Consider the following 19,951-nt stretch of genomic DNA (forward strand, 5'->3'; position numbering starts at 1 on the left):
GCTAGGAACCTGGGTGTGACACTCAACTGCCAACTCTCCCCTTCTGCCAACATTGCTGCAACAACGCGGTCCTGTAGATTCATGCTTTACAACATCCGGAGAATACGCCCCCTTCTCACTCAGAAGGCGGTGCAGGTTCTGGTCCAGGCCCTGGTCATCTCACGCCTCGACTACTGTAACTCCCTCCTGGCAGGTCTACCTGCTACTGCCATCCGACCTTTGCAGCTCATCCAGAATGCAGCAGCTCGACTGGTTTTTAACCAACCTAAATTCACTCGCACTACTCCGCTCCTCCGCTCCCTACACTGGCTACCAGTGACTGCCCGCATCCGGTTCAAAACACTAGTACTCGCATACCATGCTGTAAACAGATCAGGTCCAGTTTACATCCAGGACATGGTCAAACACTACACACCAGCACGTTCTCTCCGCTCTGCTTCAGCTAAACGACTCGTTCCTCCTTCACTGCGAGCTAAACACTCATCAAAATCACGACTGTTTGCTGTCCTAGCTCCTAAATGGTGGAATGAGCTCCCACTCGACATCCGGACATCTGAAAGTTTACACATCTTTCGTCGAAAACTAAAAACATACCTCTTCCGACTGTACCTTGAATAATAAAAAAAAAAAAAAAAAAAAAAACCACTAACCACTTTTGAAAACTAACACTTTGGTAGCACTAAAATGGCACTTACTTATAGCACTCTGTAGTTTTGCTTTATTTCGAAGAAATTTTACTGTCTTGATTCTTGTTGTTCTTGGTTTGTACCCTCAGGGTTGAATGCACTTATTGTAAGTCGCTTTGGATAAAAGCGTCAGCTAAATGAAATGTAATGTAATGTAATGTAATGTAATGTAATGTAATGTACCCAAAAGTCGGTGTCACGTCCTCCCGCCTCCTTTATTAAAGGGACAGGCTTCAGAAAAATCCCACAATGCTCTTTCTCCTTGAAATTAGGTTTTTTCTGTCCCTTTTCAGCACCTTGAATCTACCTCTGTGTATGCAGTCTGAGTCTGCTGTATAATATATAAAACCTTACTTTACCTCCATAATGATCAAAAATTCTGACAGAACCATGAAAGATCATATTTATTTCACCTGTCAAGGGTCAGCCTTATATTCATGAGATTTAAATTATCATAAAATCTACTTTGCAACCCTCTTTAGATTTTTAAGTTGGGTGTTTTTTCAAATTTTCATTTGTTCAGCACCAAACTAATCAAAAATAAATTTTACCAAGTGAAAAAATAAGATCTTCCAAAACATTCTCCACATTGAAATTAAACTATACGGGTAACGACTGTATATAAATATCAATGACTGTAAATAAATATCAGTTATTGAAAATAAAGATTAGTGATGTAAATAAGAATCAATGATGTAAGTAAAGATCAATAATTGTCTTGCACATATTTGCACAGATGATTGTCTCTGAGGATCTGGCTCTCTTATGACTGAGGCTTGATTTGCTACTTTTTTTTATGTTGTCATTTTCTGCATTCTCAAACATGACGGAGAGAAAAATGTGGCAATATTATTTTCTAGATCCAGTGACATTTAGGTTCATTATAGTGAGTGGATCATTTTATGTAATGCACTAAAGCAAAGAACCTTTAAAGTGATAACGAAACAGGAGGACAGAAATAAAGACACACTTTATTTTAAGGAGCTGGTGTGTATAAAACTATTCATATGGAAGTCAATACCACAAATATACACAGCTCTGATAGTGAGGATGGACGTTAATTTCCATTTTTCATGATGAGACGTGACTTCATTCCAGCTGAGAGACCTCATGGAAGTATGCACCAAGCATCTTGGTTCCCTGAATGTAGTTGGATCTGAAAGTGAAATATAAAATAGTGATGAGCTTGTTTAGACAGTGAATAGTTGTTTAATAAAAGCTGCACTGGAACAGACACATTTTTCTCTAACTTGGGTGGAGCACCAAAACAACAACTTATTATAAACACTCCTTACATAATGTTTTCTTTGGCCTGATCAAAACAATTTATTTTCCAGAGAGCTTTTCTTAGCTGGAGAGGTGTGGGTGTGAAATTAAACTAAACTGCACTGTGATGATACCTGTTGAGTTTCTCATTCTGGGAGTGAGCTCCATCATCGGAGGATCCAACCGGAAGCAGCATGACGTTACGCCCTGTGGCCTCCTGGAAGGTCAAGGTGACGGGGATGCTTCCACCCTCGCGGGTCAGGTCCGGCTCCACACCAAAGACTACGGCACAGCAAGGAGGATGATATGAAGGTTAGAATAGTAATCCAGTCAAATGAAAATCCCTCCTTGGCCGTAATATTTCCATCAAAAGGTCTGGAGACTAAGTCTTTGTACCTGTCTTCATGGCTTTTCGACCAGCCATGTAGTGTGGGTGGTTGAAGTCAGTGACCCAGGCCTTGGCTCCATGACCCATATAAACATTGAGTTTGTTTGGGGATCCTGTTTCAGCAAATGTCTTCTTCAGATGGTCGATAACCTTGAAAATAAAAGGAAAGAATATCAGTGAAACCAATAAAGGCATACATACATATATATATGTTTAATCAAAAGGCCAAACAACACCAACATTAACATTCTATTCTTTACTGGCAACATTTTATTTGTAGACATAATTCTATCCAGAACAGCGTAACCAAGCGAGTCATCTGTTTGATACATGGTGATCGGTGAAGTCATTAACTTTACATTTTCACTGACAGGGACTAATATTTTCCACTTAAAAACTACCAGAGGATTTAATTACAGTTAGTGTTAGACACTACCATTCAATGTATGGTCTACCTTCTTCTCCACAACTGCGGGGTCCATGTCAGGGACGAGTCGGATGGAGAACTTGCCAATGACCTTGCGGGGGATAACAGTCTTGGAACCTGCTTCAGAGAAAGCCCCCTCGATCCCATGAAGAGAGAGAGATGGGTACCTCCAGCGGTGCATCAGGATTTTCTCCTGCAAGGAAAAATAATAGGATGAATACACCTTAGCATACACCATATTAATACGGCAGCCATTTCCTTTAACATCTCACACACGTCACGGTTGTACTACCGCGATCCAACTTGCAAGTCGTATAAACCTAGGGAATCTGACAAACTTATCATTTGTCCCCTCATCTACTGATCACTAACTAGAGAACGAATATTTAAAACATGTGTCACGGTTAAACAACATATTCGATAGCCCCATTAGCTACGATTAAAAAATAGCTAGTGTTAGCATTCAACCATTTTGTAGCTAACATTAGTGTTTGATAGTGATCAGTACGACATTTTTACTCTGAAATATTACTGCCCTGGACACATTTATTCCATTCAGGAAGTGAACAGATAAAACTGGTCTATCCTTTGTCTTTTGAGCTGCTGATCAGTCGGGTAGCAGTGACTTTATAATAGTTTGTCAGTTTCTATGCGACAAGGAAAATGGCCTCAGAGAAGTGCCTCAACGTACAGAAGAGAAATAACTTTCTTGCCTTTGTCTCATGCAGCAGATGTTTAACTCCAACATCTTTGCAATACTCATCCAGATCAAACTCAATTTTCTCATACAGCTTTTTCTCGTCTTCCGTCAGAGGGGCCACCTCGTCGCTCATCCCAGGAACCAGAATCTCTCCCTTCAGGTTGACCAGGGAGCCTGTTTAACATGTGACAAGCTAAAGATTAGAACTGCTACAGTTCAGAGAGGCGTTTGTTTATGATCCAAGTTTGCTTCTGATATTGCGCTCAAATGGGTTAATGAGGTTATGATTCAATAATCAGCTTCACTTGCCCATAAGTCCAATAAGGTCGGTCATAGCCTCATAAACAGAGCCGCCAAACACCCCCGAGTGCAGGTCCTTCTCACAGCCACTCACCTTGAAAGATAAGAATAAACTGTAATGGTGATGTGCTGCATACAAACGCAATTTCACAGAATGCAGAATCACAGATGTTCTGCTGCATCATTACATTTTGTAGGACCACAGTTTAATGGATTTTTTTTTTTAAAGTTAAAACATTGCATCAATTTGTCTCCACCTCAATGAAGAAGTAGCAGATTCCTCTCAGACCATAGGTGATGCAGGGTTTGGTCTTGCCCAGCCAGTAGTTGTCAGAGATGCAGACGTAGTCCACGTCTTTTAAGAAGGTGTCTTTCCGAGATAGCACTAGCTCATCTAGGCCCTCAGATCCAGACTCCTCCATCCCCTCGAAGCAGAACTTGATATTGATGGGAAGCTCCTGGAAAATGAAGAAAGTTAACCGAAAAATAAAAGATTTGTTAAGTTTAAGTATGAGATATTTGATATTATGTACACAGTGCCTACTAGTAGGTACACTTTTATGTTTTTCCATCTCCAGGCAAACAGCATTCCAAACAGCAAATTTCGAATGGGTGTTGACGTTTTCCCATCACTGAAGCCATACAAAAGCATCTTCAGGTTTTTCACCATACAGATGAAAGGAGGCTCTGGTTGGCAGGATATCAAACTAATAAAACGATCGTGCTTACAATAGAGAGAGCTTTGTTTGTGTGCGTGTGAATCTGTGGCATAGGCAACCAGCGAGACAATAAAATGTGCTGACAACAAACTGAAAGTGAAGGGTCTGGTTTACTTGGCGCCTGATGTGTCAAGGTAGAGTCTCAAACAGAGAGTTTTAGATTCCACCTGTGGTGATTACAGAGGTAGAAGCCAAACTGTGACAGTAACTATACCTGCTTGATCTGCTTGTATGCATCAATGCAGTTTAACCAAGCCAATACTGGACCCTTGTCGTCAGTAGAACCTCTTCCGTACAGCTTACCTTCAAAGACAAGACAATGTTTTAGAATGTACAAGTACAACTTTCTGGTGATTGATCGTCTTTTGAATTATTCTGATGGTGCATGTTTTTGATTCAGGATGAAGATCATGGTCATGGGCTGGGCTTTGGAAATATAAGGACAAGGATATGATCACAAGGACGAAGCTAATAAAAACACAAAAATATATTTGTACTCAAGGTTGTATTAAGATAATTATGATGAAAACCGCTTTGCTCACCAAAGAACAAATCTGAGCAATATACACAACACACATTTTGATAATGTGAATTTCTTTTTTAAATCTAGCACAGCTGATAAGGTTCTTCTCTCACCATCTTTCTCCACCAGAGTGAAAGGCTCAGTATCCCAGCCGTCATCAAGCTTGGCTGGCTGGACATCAAGGTGGCCGTAGATACACACAGTCTTCTTACCAGGGTCTGAGCCCAAATGCCCCAGGATGACAGGGGGGAGGGGGATCTCTTCTCCAGAAGGAAGCTGCATGAACAAAATAAAATGACGACCGAATACAACTGCTGTAGAGAATTGTGCAACATTTCAGGACAGGTTTTTTCTTTTTTTTAAAGGATGCATTTGGCATAGTTTCAAAGGGAGCATTAAAAGGGATCCATTACTCACTGTGACATGTCTATTCTCTGGAAACTGATTTTTTTTCAGACAAATTCAAACATTAACAGCGCACACTCACCGTCTGTTTGCCAATGTCCACCATCTCCACTTCACCCCCCAGTCTCTTGATTTCTTCGGCAGCCATTTCCATCATCTTCTTGATCTCCCCACGCTTCTCTGGCCAAGCAGACACACTCTGGACTGCTACCCAATCGGCAAGACGCTAGAAAATTTAAAACATTAATTCATTAAAGTTCAATATCATACAACCAAAGAGTGTAAATATTCTAAATTGTACAGTGGAACTCGAGTGATGTTCTGAGATACGCTGGCTCAACATTTTTTGACATTAGGCTCACACATCTGACCCAAGCTCAAGAGAAATGAGGTCTAAACTCACCTGCACATACGTATCCTGTTGTTCGTCCACATGCTTGAAGAGCTTTGGAAGATAAGCCATCTTTACCAGCGACTGGAGGAGCTGAGAGTTCAACAGGCAGAAAGGATACGAATGGTGTGAGTGTGTGGCCCATACCTTGTGTTGTTTTATAGGAAGAAGAACACACCCTATGGCTTGAGGCTGACTTCTGCACACAATGAAAGTGAGAGTTGTGAAACAGTAGAGGAGTTGGGGTGATTTTTCAACGCTAAAAAGATGACTGGCTGATACTTTGTGCATCTTGTAGGCTATTGCTTATAGATATGTGTACATAGGGTTTAAGATTAAGGTTAAAAAAAGTATTTTTATACATTTCATAGATATAATGGCACTTAGTAGAGGTCTTACCTCCACCAAGGCCAAACAGTCCCCTGAAATTCCATGAAGCCGCATCAAATTGCACACACTCATTGAAATCACTCTCCTAAACCTGCCTGATTTTATTCAGAAATTGGTGAAAATGTCAAAGAAACTAACTTTACGCAATGTTCCAGGGAAGTGAAAAAAATGGCTCAGGTCCAAACCTTCCACTGAATTCCTATGTAAATCTGTTCAGTAGCTTTTTGCGCAATCTTGCATCATACGAACAGGTGCAAAACCGCCACCTCCTTGACTGAGATAACAATGGGTACCAGGCACGTGCAGAGACATTTTTGGGGCCAGGTGCTCAAACCAAAAAAAAGGGCAACCATCGCCAAAATTAAAAATAATAATAATAAATAAATAAAAACGTACTGATTATCCCTCATTTGTTTTACTAGTTGATGGCCTGATGCAATATAAAAGAGAGCTGCTACCCTGATCTGCTTGCTGCAGTTCCCTGTCCTTCTGCTTTTGGAGTCTCTCTTTTCTTGACTGCAAATTTTTAAATGAGATAAATCAATTTTGTGCATAATAATCAAGAGTGACTTACATAATCTCTATAAAGCCGACAACACAGTACACACACATTTGTGTTTACTGTTTTCTGAAAGAGTTGCTGCATTACACTAATAATATACCATACCTCACCAGAATGTCATGTAGCTCAACTTAAGACCTACCTTTCGTTTCAATAATTACGATTTTAAATGAAACAAAACTAGTGAACTTGTCCAATTTGTAGAACAGTAAAACTGCCTTTAAATTCTCTGCCTGCCTGCCCGTCTGCCTGTCTTTCTGCCTGCCTGCATCTCTCTCCCTCTTTCTCTTCATTAAACATGACAAACGTCAGTAAACAGCTAGACAAGTTTTTTGTTTGTTTATTTTTTAGGAAACGTCGGACCAGTTGCGACGTAATGTTTTCAGCGGCGCTAAAGTTGTGGTTAATTTATCACCAAACAACGTCGGGGGATTGCACACACAGCGTCATTACCTGCTGTGTGTCTGATTCTGCGGGTCAGAGGAGAAGTGGCTGCAGCCGTTTGGCCCTCAGCTGCATGAGGAGGAGGAGGAGGAGGGAGGGGCCAGCGGGGGCTTGTGACCGCCGCGGAGCATGTCGGGGCGAAATTCTCACAAGAACTCAAATAAATGCCCCGTCAGATATCAAAACACGTTGGGGGGAATTGATGACGGAGAGAGTAATTTTCATTCTTAAATATTGATGAATGAAGAAATAATTGGGCTCCAGCAGAAGGGCACTTTTCTCATCCAGGGCAAAAGGGCTGGTGCTTGAGCACCACTAGGGGTCTATCTGTGCACGTGCCTGATGGGTACGATAAAGTAGAGGGAGCAATAAGGTGAGGGAGTGCCCCAGGCTGCTGGGTGTGAAGACAGTGAGCAAGCAGGTGATCCTGAGCACCAGCAATAGCAGGTTATAGATTTGGTAACAAACAAATTCAAAAAGACAAAGATGACAAGACTGAAACAAGATTCGGTTGAAGCCTTTTTAATTCTCAATTGAGCGATGTTCTAGCACAGAAAGGCTCATGAAACTGGTCCTTTGATCCTTAAAGGAGACCTATTATGCCCATTTTACCACAAGTTGATATGGTTACTTGGGGTCTTAATGAAATGTCTGTAACATTTTTTGGTCAAAATACCACAAGGATCATTTAAAACAGCAGCCTTTTTACCCTGTCTAAAGCAGCCCTCTTCAGATTGACCTGTTTTGGAAGCTAACACTGCTGCAACTTTTGCGGCAAAATGCACTTAAAACCCCGGGTATGAGTCTATTATAAAGCGAGCGACGGAGGCGGCAACGAGCTGCTGGTGACCGGCACCGGGTCGTGCAGCTCGGGCTGCGTGGAGCAAATCTGTAAGAGCCACAAAAGTTATAATGCACAGCTCTCTCCCCCCCTCCTCCTCCTCCGCTCCGCCACCCGGGCGCTGAGCGAGCCCCCGGCACCGGTACAATGCAACCGGAGACCGGGGGGGTCCTTGAACACGTTCCGGTGCTAGCTTCTAACAAAGACAGACACACACAGAAGCTACGAGTCGGGTTAGCCTCCGAGTGCATTGTTTTCTATGTAAACGTGCTGCATGCTCGGGACGCCACACACACACACACACACACAAGCTAGACTCTGAGAGCATTGCTCCTCCACTCCGGACCCTGGGATCTCTCCCCCCACCTCCCAGTGCGATGCTTCCCGGGTGGGGGGCCACATGCAATACTGCTGTAAATACGTTCACAAGCAACCATTCCAGAAAGTGCTGGAGCTCTAAACACAAACTAGCAGCTAGCTACCGTTAGCTCCCTGCTGATACACGTAAAGCATCTAAGTGGCCACAGAGGCAGAGACACGGTCCCCAACACCGGGACGTCCCCGGACTTGCTTAGCTCCCGACAAACAGCTGTTTCTATTTATTCATGCTGCTTCTACCGGGGCAAAACACACACACAGAAGCCAGCGTTAGCTGCTGCTGCTACCCGTAAACACACACTGACACCAACAAGTCACAGCCAGCTGAGGTAGCAGAGGCACATAGTCCACAGCATCAACACAGCTCCGAAGCTCCGCAGCTCCTACCTGGAAAAAACACCAACAGCTCGCGGTGTCTCCCGGCTCCGGGTTCGCGCTGCCGGCTTGCGGCTCCCGGGCTCCGGTGGTTGCGCCGGGCTTCGGGCTACGCGATGGCTCCGGGCTACGGTGGTGCGAGGCAGCTAGTGGAGGCAGCTAGTGGAGACAGATAGTGCGAGCCGGAGCGCGGAGCGGAGGTCCGGTCGGAGCTCCGGCCGGCGGAGCTCCCCGGCGTAAACAAACACATCCACCAGAAGCGAGCAGCTGACATGGAGCCAGCAGCCCCCGTGCGAGCCCGGGCTGAGGAGGGAGCTGTGGCAGGTAAATCACCCCGACCGCAGGCTCTGTTTCCTCCGCCTCTCACCCAGCTGATCGTGAGATCGCGGCTTCTGCCCCGGCAGCCTCCTCCGTGATCACGGAGCAGGAGCCGGGGCTCCTGCTCCGTGATCGCGGAAGAGGCAGCCTGCTCCGCGATCACAGAGCATCAGCCGGAGCCCGAGCTGAGGAGGGAGCTGTGGCAGGTAAATCACCCCAACCGCAGGCTCTGTTTCCTCCGCCTCTCACCCAGCTCCCTGGCTGGTTAGCTCTGTCTTCTGAAGCTGGAGTCACATGAACAGCTTTGTGAGGATTTGTGCAGCCCAGCCCTGAGCATCTCAGTGGTCGAATTCGTTTCATGCTGCTAGTTTGCTTATCCAAGTGTTTCTAAGGCTCGCAAGAATGCAATGGCGGCTGGCCGGACACCATGGAATAAAGTGGGTGGTTCTTAAATCTTTGGTGGTTCCATCTATTGGTGGGATAGATCTATGGGGGAGTGGGTTTTGGGCGAGTGTGACGTACATCAGACCAATAATCCCATTCGACGCACTCTCGCACATAGCTTCTGACATAGAGGAAACACAACAAATCGCGGGGGTTGTTTTTTTCCAGAGTTTTTGGGACGGTAGACATGCCAGATACCCAAAATAACGTGTAGAAGCACTACAAAAGTGGCATTTTCATAATAGGTGCCCTTTAATACTGGAATCCACACCAAGCCAGGAACTCATTCGTACACACCAAACAGGAGCAGCCATTAACCTGGGGACAGAGCAGACACAAACATACTTGCAGAGAATGCAGAATGATAAAACATAAACCCTTAATTCTAATCTTGACAATGTTTGTATACAAGTCTGCACGGGGAACCTCAAGGCTGCTACACACTCGAGGACAATCGGGGCGATTTTAGACCCAATTTGCCCCTTCCGACAATCACAGTGGTGTTCCCAACCGGAGGTAACTCGCTGTCGGCTACCTGCCCAAATAATCTTGAAGTGTGGGAGGTTTACATGATAATCTTAGTGCTACCGATTGACTCGCAGGCTCCCCGTTCTTGAATCAATTATGAGAGAATGCTCAATTGCCTTTCCATTAGACTGTATGTATCTGAGAAAGATCTTTGTAAAAGGGAATACCTCATAGTGTCAAATAAGCCTAAGAGAGCAAGATATGGACTGATCACCTTTAGCAGGGTCCCTGGTGAGGGTGTCTGATGATCACTGTATGACCCCAGGTTCACTGAAGATGTGTACAATGAAAAGCAGCATAAGGTTTGTTAAAGAATCTAGTTTTAATGTTGTGTTCCTGCTCTAATGTACAATGTGTTTAGCTACTGGTATATATCAAGATCCTTACAATCCATTCCATTAACCAGCCATTTAGCAATCATGGGCAGTTTACTACATTGTGACCATGCGCAACAAAGTCTTACTGCAATTACATCCTGGTCGTTTTATGCACATCTCACTTTTAACCTGAGACTAAATCCTGTGACATTACTGTGAGAAGGTAATTGAAGGTACTTATTTAGGGAAAACCCTATCGAGGTGATAAAGAAACAAGACAACAGTAACAAAGAAACACTTTTATTATAAGGAGGCAGTGTGTACAAAACGTAAACTGTGGAAGGCAAATCATACCACCAAGTCCTACAGCTCTGATAGTGAGGATGGACATTCTTTTACATTTTTCATGATGAGACGTGACTTCATTCCAGCTGAGAGACCTCATGGAAGTATGCACCCAGCATCTTGGTTCCCTGAATGTAGTTGGATCTGAAAGTGAAATATAAAATAGTGATGAGCTTGTTTAGACAGTGAATAGTTGTTTAATACAAGCTGCAATGGAACGGACACATTTTTCTCTAACTTGGGTGGAACACCACAACAACATATTACTAAAAACACGCCTTACAAAATGTTTTCTCTGGCCTGATCAATACCATTTATTTTCCAGTGAGCTTTTCTTAGCTGGAAAGGTGTGGGTGTGAAAGTAAACTAAACTGCACTGTGATGATACCTGTTGAGTTTCTCATTCTGGGAGTGAGCTCCATCATCGGAGGATCCAACCGGAAGCAGCATGACGTTACGCCCTGTGGCCTCCTGGAAGGTCAGTGTGACGGGGATGCTTCCACCCTCGCGGGTCAGGTCCGGCTCCACACCAAAGACTACGGCACAGCAAGGAGGATGAGACAAAGTTTAGAATAGTAATCCAGTCAAAGGAAAATCCCTCCTGGGCCTTAAGAAATTCCATCAAAAGGTCTGGTGACTAAGTCTTTGTACCTGTCTTCATGGCTTTTCGACCAGCCATGTAGTGTGGGTGGTTGAAGTCAGAGACCCAGGCCTTGGCTCCATGGCCCATATATACATTGAGTTTGTTTGGGGATCCCGTTTCAGCAAATGTCTTCTTCAGATGGTCGATAACCTTGAAAATAAAAGGAAAGAATATCAGTGAAACCAATAAAGGCATACATAAACATATATGTTTAATAAAAGGCCAAACAACACCAACATTAACATTCTTTACTGGCCAGTTTTATTTGTAGACACAATTCTATCCAGAACAGCGTAACCAAACCATCTGTTTGATATATGGTGATTGGTGAAGTCATTAACTTTAAAATTTCACTGACAGGGACTAATATTTTCCAGATAAAAACTACCAGAGGATTAAATTAGAGTTAGTGTTAGACACCACCATTCAATTTCATGGTCTACCTTCTTCTCCACAACTGCGGGGTCCATGTCAGGGACGAGTCGGATGGAGAACTTGCCAATGACCTTGCGGGGGATAACAGTCTTGGCACCTGCTTCAGAGAAAGCCCCCTCGATCCCATGAAGAGAGAGAGATGGGTACCTCCAGCGGTGCATTAGGATTTTCTCCTGCAGGGAAAAATAATAGGATGAATACACCTTAGCATACACCATATTAATACGGCAGCCATTTTCCTTTAACATCTCACAGCTTGCAAGTCGTACAAACCTAGGGAATCTGACAAACTTATCATTTGTCCCCTCATCTACTGATCACTAACTACAGAACGAATATTTAAAATCTGGGGCGACATGTGTCACGGTTAAACAACATATTCGATAGCCCCTTAGCCACCATTAGACAACAGCTAGTGCTAGCATTCAACCAGTTTGTAGCTAACATTAGTGTTTGGTAGTGATCAGTATGACATTTTTCCTCTGAAATATTACTGCACTCGACACATTTATTCCAGCCATGAAGTGAACAGATTAAACAGGTCTATCCTTTGTCTTTTGAGCTGCTGCTCAGTCGGGTAGCAGTGACTTTATAATAGTTTGTCAGTTTCTATGACCTGCCACCTGGATCACAGGTACAAGGAAAATGGCCTCAGAGAAGTGCCTCAATGTACAGAAGAGAAATAAGTTCCTTGCCTTTGTCTCATGCAGCAGATGTTTAACTCCAACATCTTTGCAGTACTCATCCAGATCAAACTCAATCTTCTCATACAGCTTTTCCTCGTCTTTCGTCAGAGGGGCCACCTCGTCGCTCATCCCAGGAACCAAAATCTCTCCCTTCAGGTTGACCAGGGAGCCTGTTTAACATGTGACAAGCAAGAGATTAGAACTGCTACAGTTCAGAGAGGCGTTTGTTTTATCAGCTTCACTTGCCCATAAGTCCAATAAGGTCGGTCATAGCCTCATGTACAGAGCCGCCAAACACCCCCGAGTGCAGGTCCTTCTCACAGCCACTCACCTTGAAAGATAAGAATAAACTGTTATGGTGATGTGCTGCATCGAAACGCAATTTTGCAGAATGCAGAATCACTGATGTTCTGCTGCATCATTACATTTTGTAGGACCACAGTTTAATGGATTGTTTTTAAAAGTTAAAACATTGCATCAATTTGACTCCACCTCAATGAAGAAGTAGCAGATTCCTCTCAGACCATAGGTGATGCAGGGTTTGGTCTTGCCCAGCCAGTAGTTGTCAGAGATGCAGACGTAGTCCACGTCTTTTAAGAAGGTGTCTTTCCGAGATAGCACTAACTCATCTAGGCCCTCAGATCCAGACTCCTCCATCCCCTCGAAGCAGAATTTGATATTGATGGGAAGCTCCTGGAAAATGAAGGGAGATAAACTTAACTGTTAAAATTTCTCTTTACATCATCTATACGTGACTTAGCTGTTAATTCTGTCTCTTATGTTATTGGTTGTAAAAGTTGTTGAATTATTTGTTGTAGGACAAAATTGTCCATCCAAGCATGTAATCACAAATTATTTTTCTATTCATAGAATCTATAGGTTGTGTCTTTAGCCCTACAGAATGTGATACATCTGACAATAAAAAATTTAATATATTATATTGCATGTAACCTGCTGTGTTAAGTAACTACTGTAACTAATAAGAAAACAAAACATGTGTGATTTAAGTACAGAAACTGTGGTAAAATGAATTAAATATAACCAGAGGTAAATTTGTTAAAGAAATAAATAATGAAATACAATAGGTAAAGGCCAAATCTATCAAGGCCTTATCAATTTTATTAAAGTATGCTGAAGTTTGTCATTTATATTTTTAATCTTTACCTTTTAAAGTTTAATATTGTATTTTGATCAATGCTGTACGCTTTGCATCTGCTGAAACAAATGCAATAAAGATATTAATTAATAAGAGAAGTTGCAGACATTGAATTTGTGCTCAGTATTATAGTAAATGGAGTTCTTTGTAGCTGTTCATACAACTTAAATTCTTGTGCCCCTCTTTCCAGTGTTGAAACTGTGCAATTAAATCACACTATCTTTTGATCATAGAATAGCTACTGGATTTGTTTACTGGAGCTGTTGAGTGAAAGTTAAGCATATCCTGTGTCATTGTTTTGCTTGACAAAACCAATGTCACATGTCACTTGTCGTTTCAGGGATCTGACTTGGATTAATCATTAAGTGTTGATTGGATAAAATGTGCAACACCAGTAACAATTTCGTCCTTTGAGACCTTTGACCACTTTCCCGATGACGGGTCAGACGTGATCGACAACTAATTATCAAATCAGTTCTGTACTTTATCACTGAGATAATTCATTTCTGCAGAATTGCACTGTGCTATATCTTTTCCTTTAATATCAGTTAATCCGACCATGTGTTCATGAATTAAAGTGTGATCTAAATGTTTAAGTTTATATCTACCTGCTGGATCTTCTGGTAGGCCTCAATGCAGTTAAACCAGCACAAAACTGGACCCTTGTCGTCAGTAGAACCTCTTCCAAAGAGCTTACCTGTAAAGACAATGAACCTTTTAGTTTAGACTTTACTTGAGATTGTTACGTCTTTCAAATTATTCTGATGATTGTGTTTGTTTGCAGAAAAAAGTCTGTGTTACGGTCAGTCTCAATGTTCAACTCTTCTCTCCCTTTGGCAAATACAGTTAAGGTAAGCTCGGATCAAATTAAGACTCGTCCCATAGAGCTGAGTCTGAGATAACCACTTGATTCAGGTACCATGATTTTACTTTCTCTGGTGCCATCTGACTATCCTTAGACAGAATGAAAGGGAAGAAAGGTTATCTATCCATCCATTATTAATCTAACATTATATTCTCTGCTGGGAAATTACCTCTTTGGGGTTATTATATCTGCAGCCCCACACAATATGTACAGACAAAGTTGCAGATCGCTTCCACATTAAATACGTGGGAGCAAGGTTAGAAGAAATAGAAATTGAAACATGTTGGCGAGTAAGAAAATAATTCAACAGACAGGAAGCGGACAAGAGGAAGTGGATGTTCTTTCTGTCAGCTGACTGTCACCAGACAAAACACAAGATGATTTCGGTATTGATATTAGTTGAACCAAAAATCCAGCAAGCAAAATAAGGAAGGATGTGAAAAGTTGTATCAAAATGTATTGAAAAATTTACTTGTGACTTTTATGTAATTTGATAATGTATCAGTATGGATGGAAAAGGGAAGCCGTTGTGCAGACACAAAAACACTGGATCACAATAATTATAGTAAACAGCATACAGTTGGTTCATTTTGTGTTGTTTAGCATATGATAAGCACAACCCACTCCAGTGTAGAGTCTAACAATGCATAGGTGGCAGTTGATATTTTTGTCTTCAGTTAGGCTTAAATAATAAAAATGGATTCTAAATATAAACAAAAACACTAAACAACATCCATCATTATGTAATATATTAACTACATTTAGTATCTGACCTCAGCCCTTTTGCCCTCTGGAAAGCCTATTGCTGATTCTACTTAAAAACAACAGCACTGGTTCAACTCGATCTGCAGATAAGACATGATTAAGAATATGGCTCTGGGTTGGACTTTGGAAATATGCAAACAGTGATATGATCACAAGAACAAAGCTGATAAAAGCTCAAAGGATAATTAACTCAAAGTTAAATTTCAGTAATGCTGTTGAAAAAGAAACAAGTTTGATCATATTAGTAAGAGAAAGTGATGTTAAAAGGTTTTACTTTATGCCTAATTCAAACTACTTTGACTTAACTGTGCTCCTCGGTTGTCTGCAGGTAATTTATTTTAGTTTTGATACTGAAAGTTAGCAAAACCAAAAATGAAAATCATTACATGGACGCGTGGGAACAGAAACCTTGCAGTCATTCACAACACATCTCCTCTTACATGCCCAGCAAACAAATTCATTTAACACCTTTACACATTTTCCCAAACTGGCTCCAGGGTAAAATTGTATACAATTAATTGTAAACAGCTGATATAGATTTGTTCTTACCATCTTTCTCCACCAGAGTGAAAGGCTCTGTATCCCAGCCGTCATCAATGCTGGCTGGCTGGACATCAAGGTGGCCGTAGATACACACAGTCTTCTTACCAGGGTCTGACCCCAATTGCCCCAGCACAATGGGAGGCAGGGGGATCTCCTCTCCAGAAGGAAGCTGCGTTAAAACAATTTACAATATAATGGGTATATTATACAGCTACCTTTTTGGAGAGGTTCAAGTTTCTGGAGAGAATTAGGCCCATTGTTTGGAATTCTGTTTCAAAAGTAGCATGAAAAAGTTCCTGAAAACCCTTAAAAGTACACCCTCACCTTCTGTTTGCCAATGTCAACCATCTCCACTGTGCCTCCCAGTCTCTCAATGTCCTTGGCGGCCATTTCCATCATCGTCTTGATCTCCCCACGCTTCTCTGGCCAAGCAGACACACTCTGGACTGCCACCCAATCGGCAAGACGCTAGAAATTAAATACATTCACATAAACGTAAGGTTTGGTTAAAGCCTCGGTTTCCATTAACTTTAACTGCAGCTACTGTTAACATGTCACTGAAGGGATTTGCTGAGGTCCACTAGCTCAACTTTTATCACATTTGGCTCACACATCTAACCCAAGCTCACTCAAAATGAATGAGTGACTATGCTCTTCATTAACAAAGACAAACACAACAGAGCTGCATTGAGTTACAAGAGCTATATGGGAGATACTTCATATCAGTCCAATGATAAGTGGACTATAAGCGTAACACATCAAACATTAATCTTGTGTTAAACTATTGTCAAAACTTCTATCAGAATGAGCTTACCTGCACATACAGATCCTGGTGTTCGTCCACATACTTGAAAAGCGTTTTGAGATGAGCCATGTTTGCCAGCGACAGGAGAAGCTGAGGGTTCAACAGGCAGAAAGGGTGTGAGAGTCTACTTTCAACCCTGCAACGTTTTATAGGACAAAGAACACGCCATCCTGCTAAATGCTGACCAATGCTGGAATTTCCGTCTCAGTCATGCACACATTGTAACTGGGGAGAGGGACAGAAGTGCAAGTTCCATATCAGGAAGTGGGGCTGGTGTGATTTTGCAACAGTGCAGAACTGACTGGCCTGGTATTTCGTACATCTTGTAGTTTCTAAATCAACAGCAAATAGAATTGATGTCAAGTTACCGCACCACAAAATTGAAATGTCAGAATTTAGTCCACCATTGCCCTGGTTTGTTCCACTTTACATTTATTATTTAAAGGATCGGTGTGTAAGATTGAGGTATAAGGGATCTATCGGCAGAAATTGAATATAAAATAATCCTATTGTTTTCATTTGTGTGTGATCATCTAAATTGTACAAATTATTGATTTCTTTACCCTAGAATGGGTCGTTTACCTTGAAATACTTTATATTTACATCAGGAGGGTACCATGTTTTTACAGTCTTCCAAACTGGACATATTAAATATATTCTAATGACAATTGAAGGATGCCGAAGGTTCTCCTTCATGTTTGGAATGGGAGGATGAGGTGAGGGGTATTCAGCTGCTCTAATTTAAAAAACCTCAGTGGGATCATTAAATATTTCACAAAGGTTATACAACATATACTCCCACAAACATTGAGTACCTAAATAAGCTAAATTCATTATTAGCACTGAATCTGAAAATTAACTTTTTGGACATAATATTCAGCATATGCATGGTTTTATGGTTTTCATACATGCACATAACAATTTGTTACATATTCAATTCAGGAAAGTTGTGTATATTATGCATTGAGATACTTTTACAATATTAGTGTAGGTAACATATGCTGTGGTGTTGTATGTTACATAGCTCATTTGTGTAGGGAGACGTTCATAGCAGCTGTGTACTTGTCACTATACGAATATATATATATATATATAAATAAAACAGCGTTACACTGGGGCTCGACTACACTCTGTTACCGGTAGCCTAACATCTTTACATACAAGCCCGACTCAACACATCTTCAACTGAGGGTGACGCAGGGAAACACGTCTGTTAGCTGACAGGCTAACTACATGACACAGCTCAGTAACTTCAGGCTACGTTGGGCGAGAGCTAGCTAGCTTCTCCTCCTGAAACCAGGCACATGATGGTCAGGACTTACTTGGTGTTGTGTTGGTCACCGGGCAGCTGAAATCCACATGTGACTCCTCACCTGACAGCTCCTGTGGACACAAAGTACTTCTACACAGTCTGTGGTTTATTCACTGGTTCACGACAACATCCCCAACACGTAATCCTGGCGCAGAGAATTGTGGGTAAACGTTTCGTCACGTAACGCCGGGTTCACAGCGGACCTCAAGCCCATGTGGAGAATCCGTAGCCCCCCCTCTCTTTTTATCTTTATGACTGCTTGTGTGGCTGTAGTGCAGGGGTCTCAAACTCGCGGCCCGCGGGCCAATTGCGGCCCGCGGGACGATATTTTGTGGCCCCCACCTTAATATGAAAGTTTAATGTTAGTGCGGCCCGCACAAACATTGTAGCAGCTCCGCTGTTAGCTGCTGTGTGGGACAATGTTATGATGTTCTGGTTTCCTACTGTGTGCCTGACCAGTGAACGCAGCATGCAAGTGAGTGACATGGGGGGCGGGGTCGTGTGTGTGTGTACGTGTGAGAGTGAGTGAGAGAGAGAGCCGGGAGAGAAAAGAGTGGCTTTGGATGTGCGGTGCAGGAGGGTGAAATTCATAGTTTTCTGCCCTCTTTCGCGCAGGTCATGATGTATCCAGTGCTTCATTTATAAATCACAAGGTGCCGGAACGCTAAGTACATATCACAGCGCAGGTACGACGAGCACAGGTCCCGGAACGCACATAAAACGCCGCTTAAAACAGCACACACGTGCCACTTACAATGCAGTGGGACTTATTTAGGCTATACTGCAGTGACGATATCAGTCTTTATGTCAGTGATTAATAAAGTGGCGTCTTGAGCAAATGCGACTTCTGTGTCCAGCGGAACGGAACACACACACATACACACACACACACACAATTTGTTAAATTGAAGGCAAATTCAAGGGACACCACGGCTCCTTTACGCACACGCTGCGCTGTGAGGTTTTGGGAGCTTCTTTACGCAGACAGATTATTCTAAACCGCAGCAGTTTATAACACGTCATTGAACTAATATCTACATTTTACAGTCTGGGCTGTTTTACATTATTATTTACACCTGATATGTGTGGATGAATTTTAATGATTTAAATTCCCTCATCCTCTGGTGGTGACATTTACGCACCGAGCCACGGACTGTACATGACGATGTGCTAGTTATTTTGGTTCATCTTAGAAGTCTGCATTTGTTATTATTTTATGAAATTGTGATGCTGTTGTTAAGAAAGCTTTATATATATTTTATTAGATTATCTTGTTATTGCGTTGCCACAAATTAGTAATTCATCCACCGATGTCAACAGGGGCTCCGTAATTTTCTAGTGATTACATTATATTGTTATATTTTATTTTAATCATTTCTTAAAAAACTTTTTTTAATGTTCATATTTTTTTCGATACGAGAGGTACCGGATCTGCTCAAATAAGTCCCAGAACGCAGGCAAGCCAACACGCCGGCACAAAGTAAGCACAAAAATGTATAGAAAAATGTGAGGCTACAGGAGGAATTTGATCATAGATTTGCAGACTTCAAGACGCACAGAGCGACTTTTACAAAAATTTTGCGGATCCCTTCTCCTTTGATGTGCAAGATGCCCCTCCTGTGCTTCAAATGGAGCTCATTGGCCTGCAGTGCAACTCTGACCTCAAAGCCAAGTTCAGGGAGGTGAGTGGAAAGGAAGACAAGCTGGGGCAATTTTTGTGAGAATTGAACCCCAGCTTCCTTGAGCTTTCCCGAATGTTTAAGCGGACCATGTGCCTTTTTTGGAGCACATATTTGTGTGAAAAGCTCTTCTCCACCTTGAACTTCAATAAGTCCAGGTACAGGTCCAGGCTTACTGATGATCATCTTCAAGCCATACTGAGGGTCTCAACTGCTTCCTCCCTCAAGCCAAATGTGGCTCAGCTATGTGAGAGGAAGCGCTGCCAGGTCTCTGGCAGCAAGAAGTAGGCAAGAGAAGCCATGTTTACAAGAACT

The 19,951-nt window shown here is 42.3% G+C and overlaps 2 protein-coding genes across 2 annotated transcripts; both read right to left on the reverse strand.

The window, feature by feature from the left end:
• Window positions 1-1,728: 1,728 nt before the first annotated feature.
• LOC133025886 (cytosolic non-specific dipeptidase-like) lies at window positions 1,729-5,877 on the reverse strand. The gene is made up of 11 exons (XM_061092677.1): window positions 5,818-5,877; window positions 5,497-5,640; window positions 5,123-5,285; window positions 4,701-4,789; window positions 4,025-4,225; window positions 3,777-3,861; window positions 3,481-3,641; window positions 2,796-2,960; window positions 2,349-2,490; window positions 2,087-2,234; window positions 1,729-1,842 (listed from the first exon to the last, which is right to left on the reverse strand). The coding sequence occupies exons 1-11, from the start codon at window positions 5,875-5,877 to the stop codon at window positions 1,776-1,778; spliced, it is 1,425 nt and encodes a 474-aa protein (XP_060948660.1). The 3' UTR covers window positions 1,729-1,775.
• Window positions 5,878-10,686: 4,809 nt separating this feature from the next.
• Window positions 10,687-18,104, reverse strand: LOC133025885 (cytosolic non-specific dipeptidase-like). The gene is made up of 12 exons (XM_061092676.1): window positions 17,968-18,104; window positions 16,655-16,735; window positions 16,165-16,308; window positions 15,847-16,009; window positions 14,276-14,364; window positions 13,004-13,204; window positions 12,758-12,842; window positions 12,521-12,681; window positions 11,834-11,998; window positions 11,399-11,540; window positions 11,136-11,283; window positions 10,687-10,891 (listed from the first exon to the last, which is right to left on the reverse strand). Exons 2-12 carry the CDS (start codon window positions 16,712-16,714, stop codon window positions 10,825-10,827), a joined length of 1,425 nt encoding a protein of 474 aa, XP_060948659.1. The 5' UTR covers window positions 16,715-16,735; window positions 17,968-18,104; the 3' UTR covers window positions 10,687-10,824.
• Between the last annotated feature and the right edge of the window lie 1,847 nt (window positions 18,105-19,951).

This window comes from Limanda limanda, chromosome 19 (genome assembly GCF_963576545.1).
Source record: "Limanda limanda chromosome 19, fLimLim1.1, whole genome shotgun sequence".
NCBI lineage: Eukaryota > Metazoa > Chordata > Actinopteri > Pleuronectiformes > Pleuronectidae > Limanda > Limanda limanda.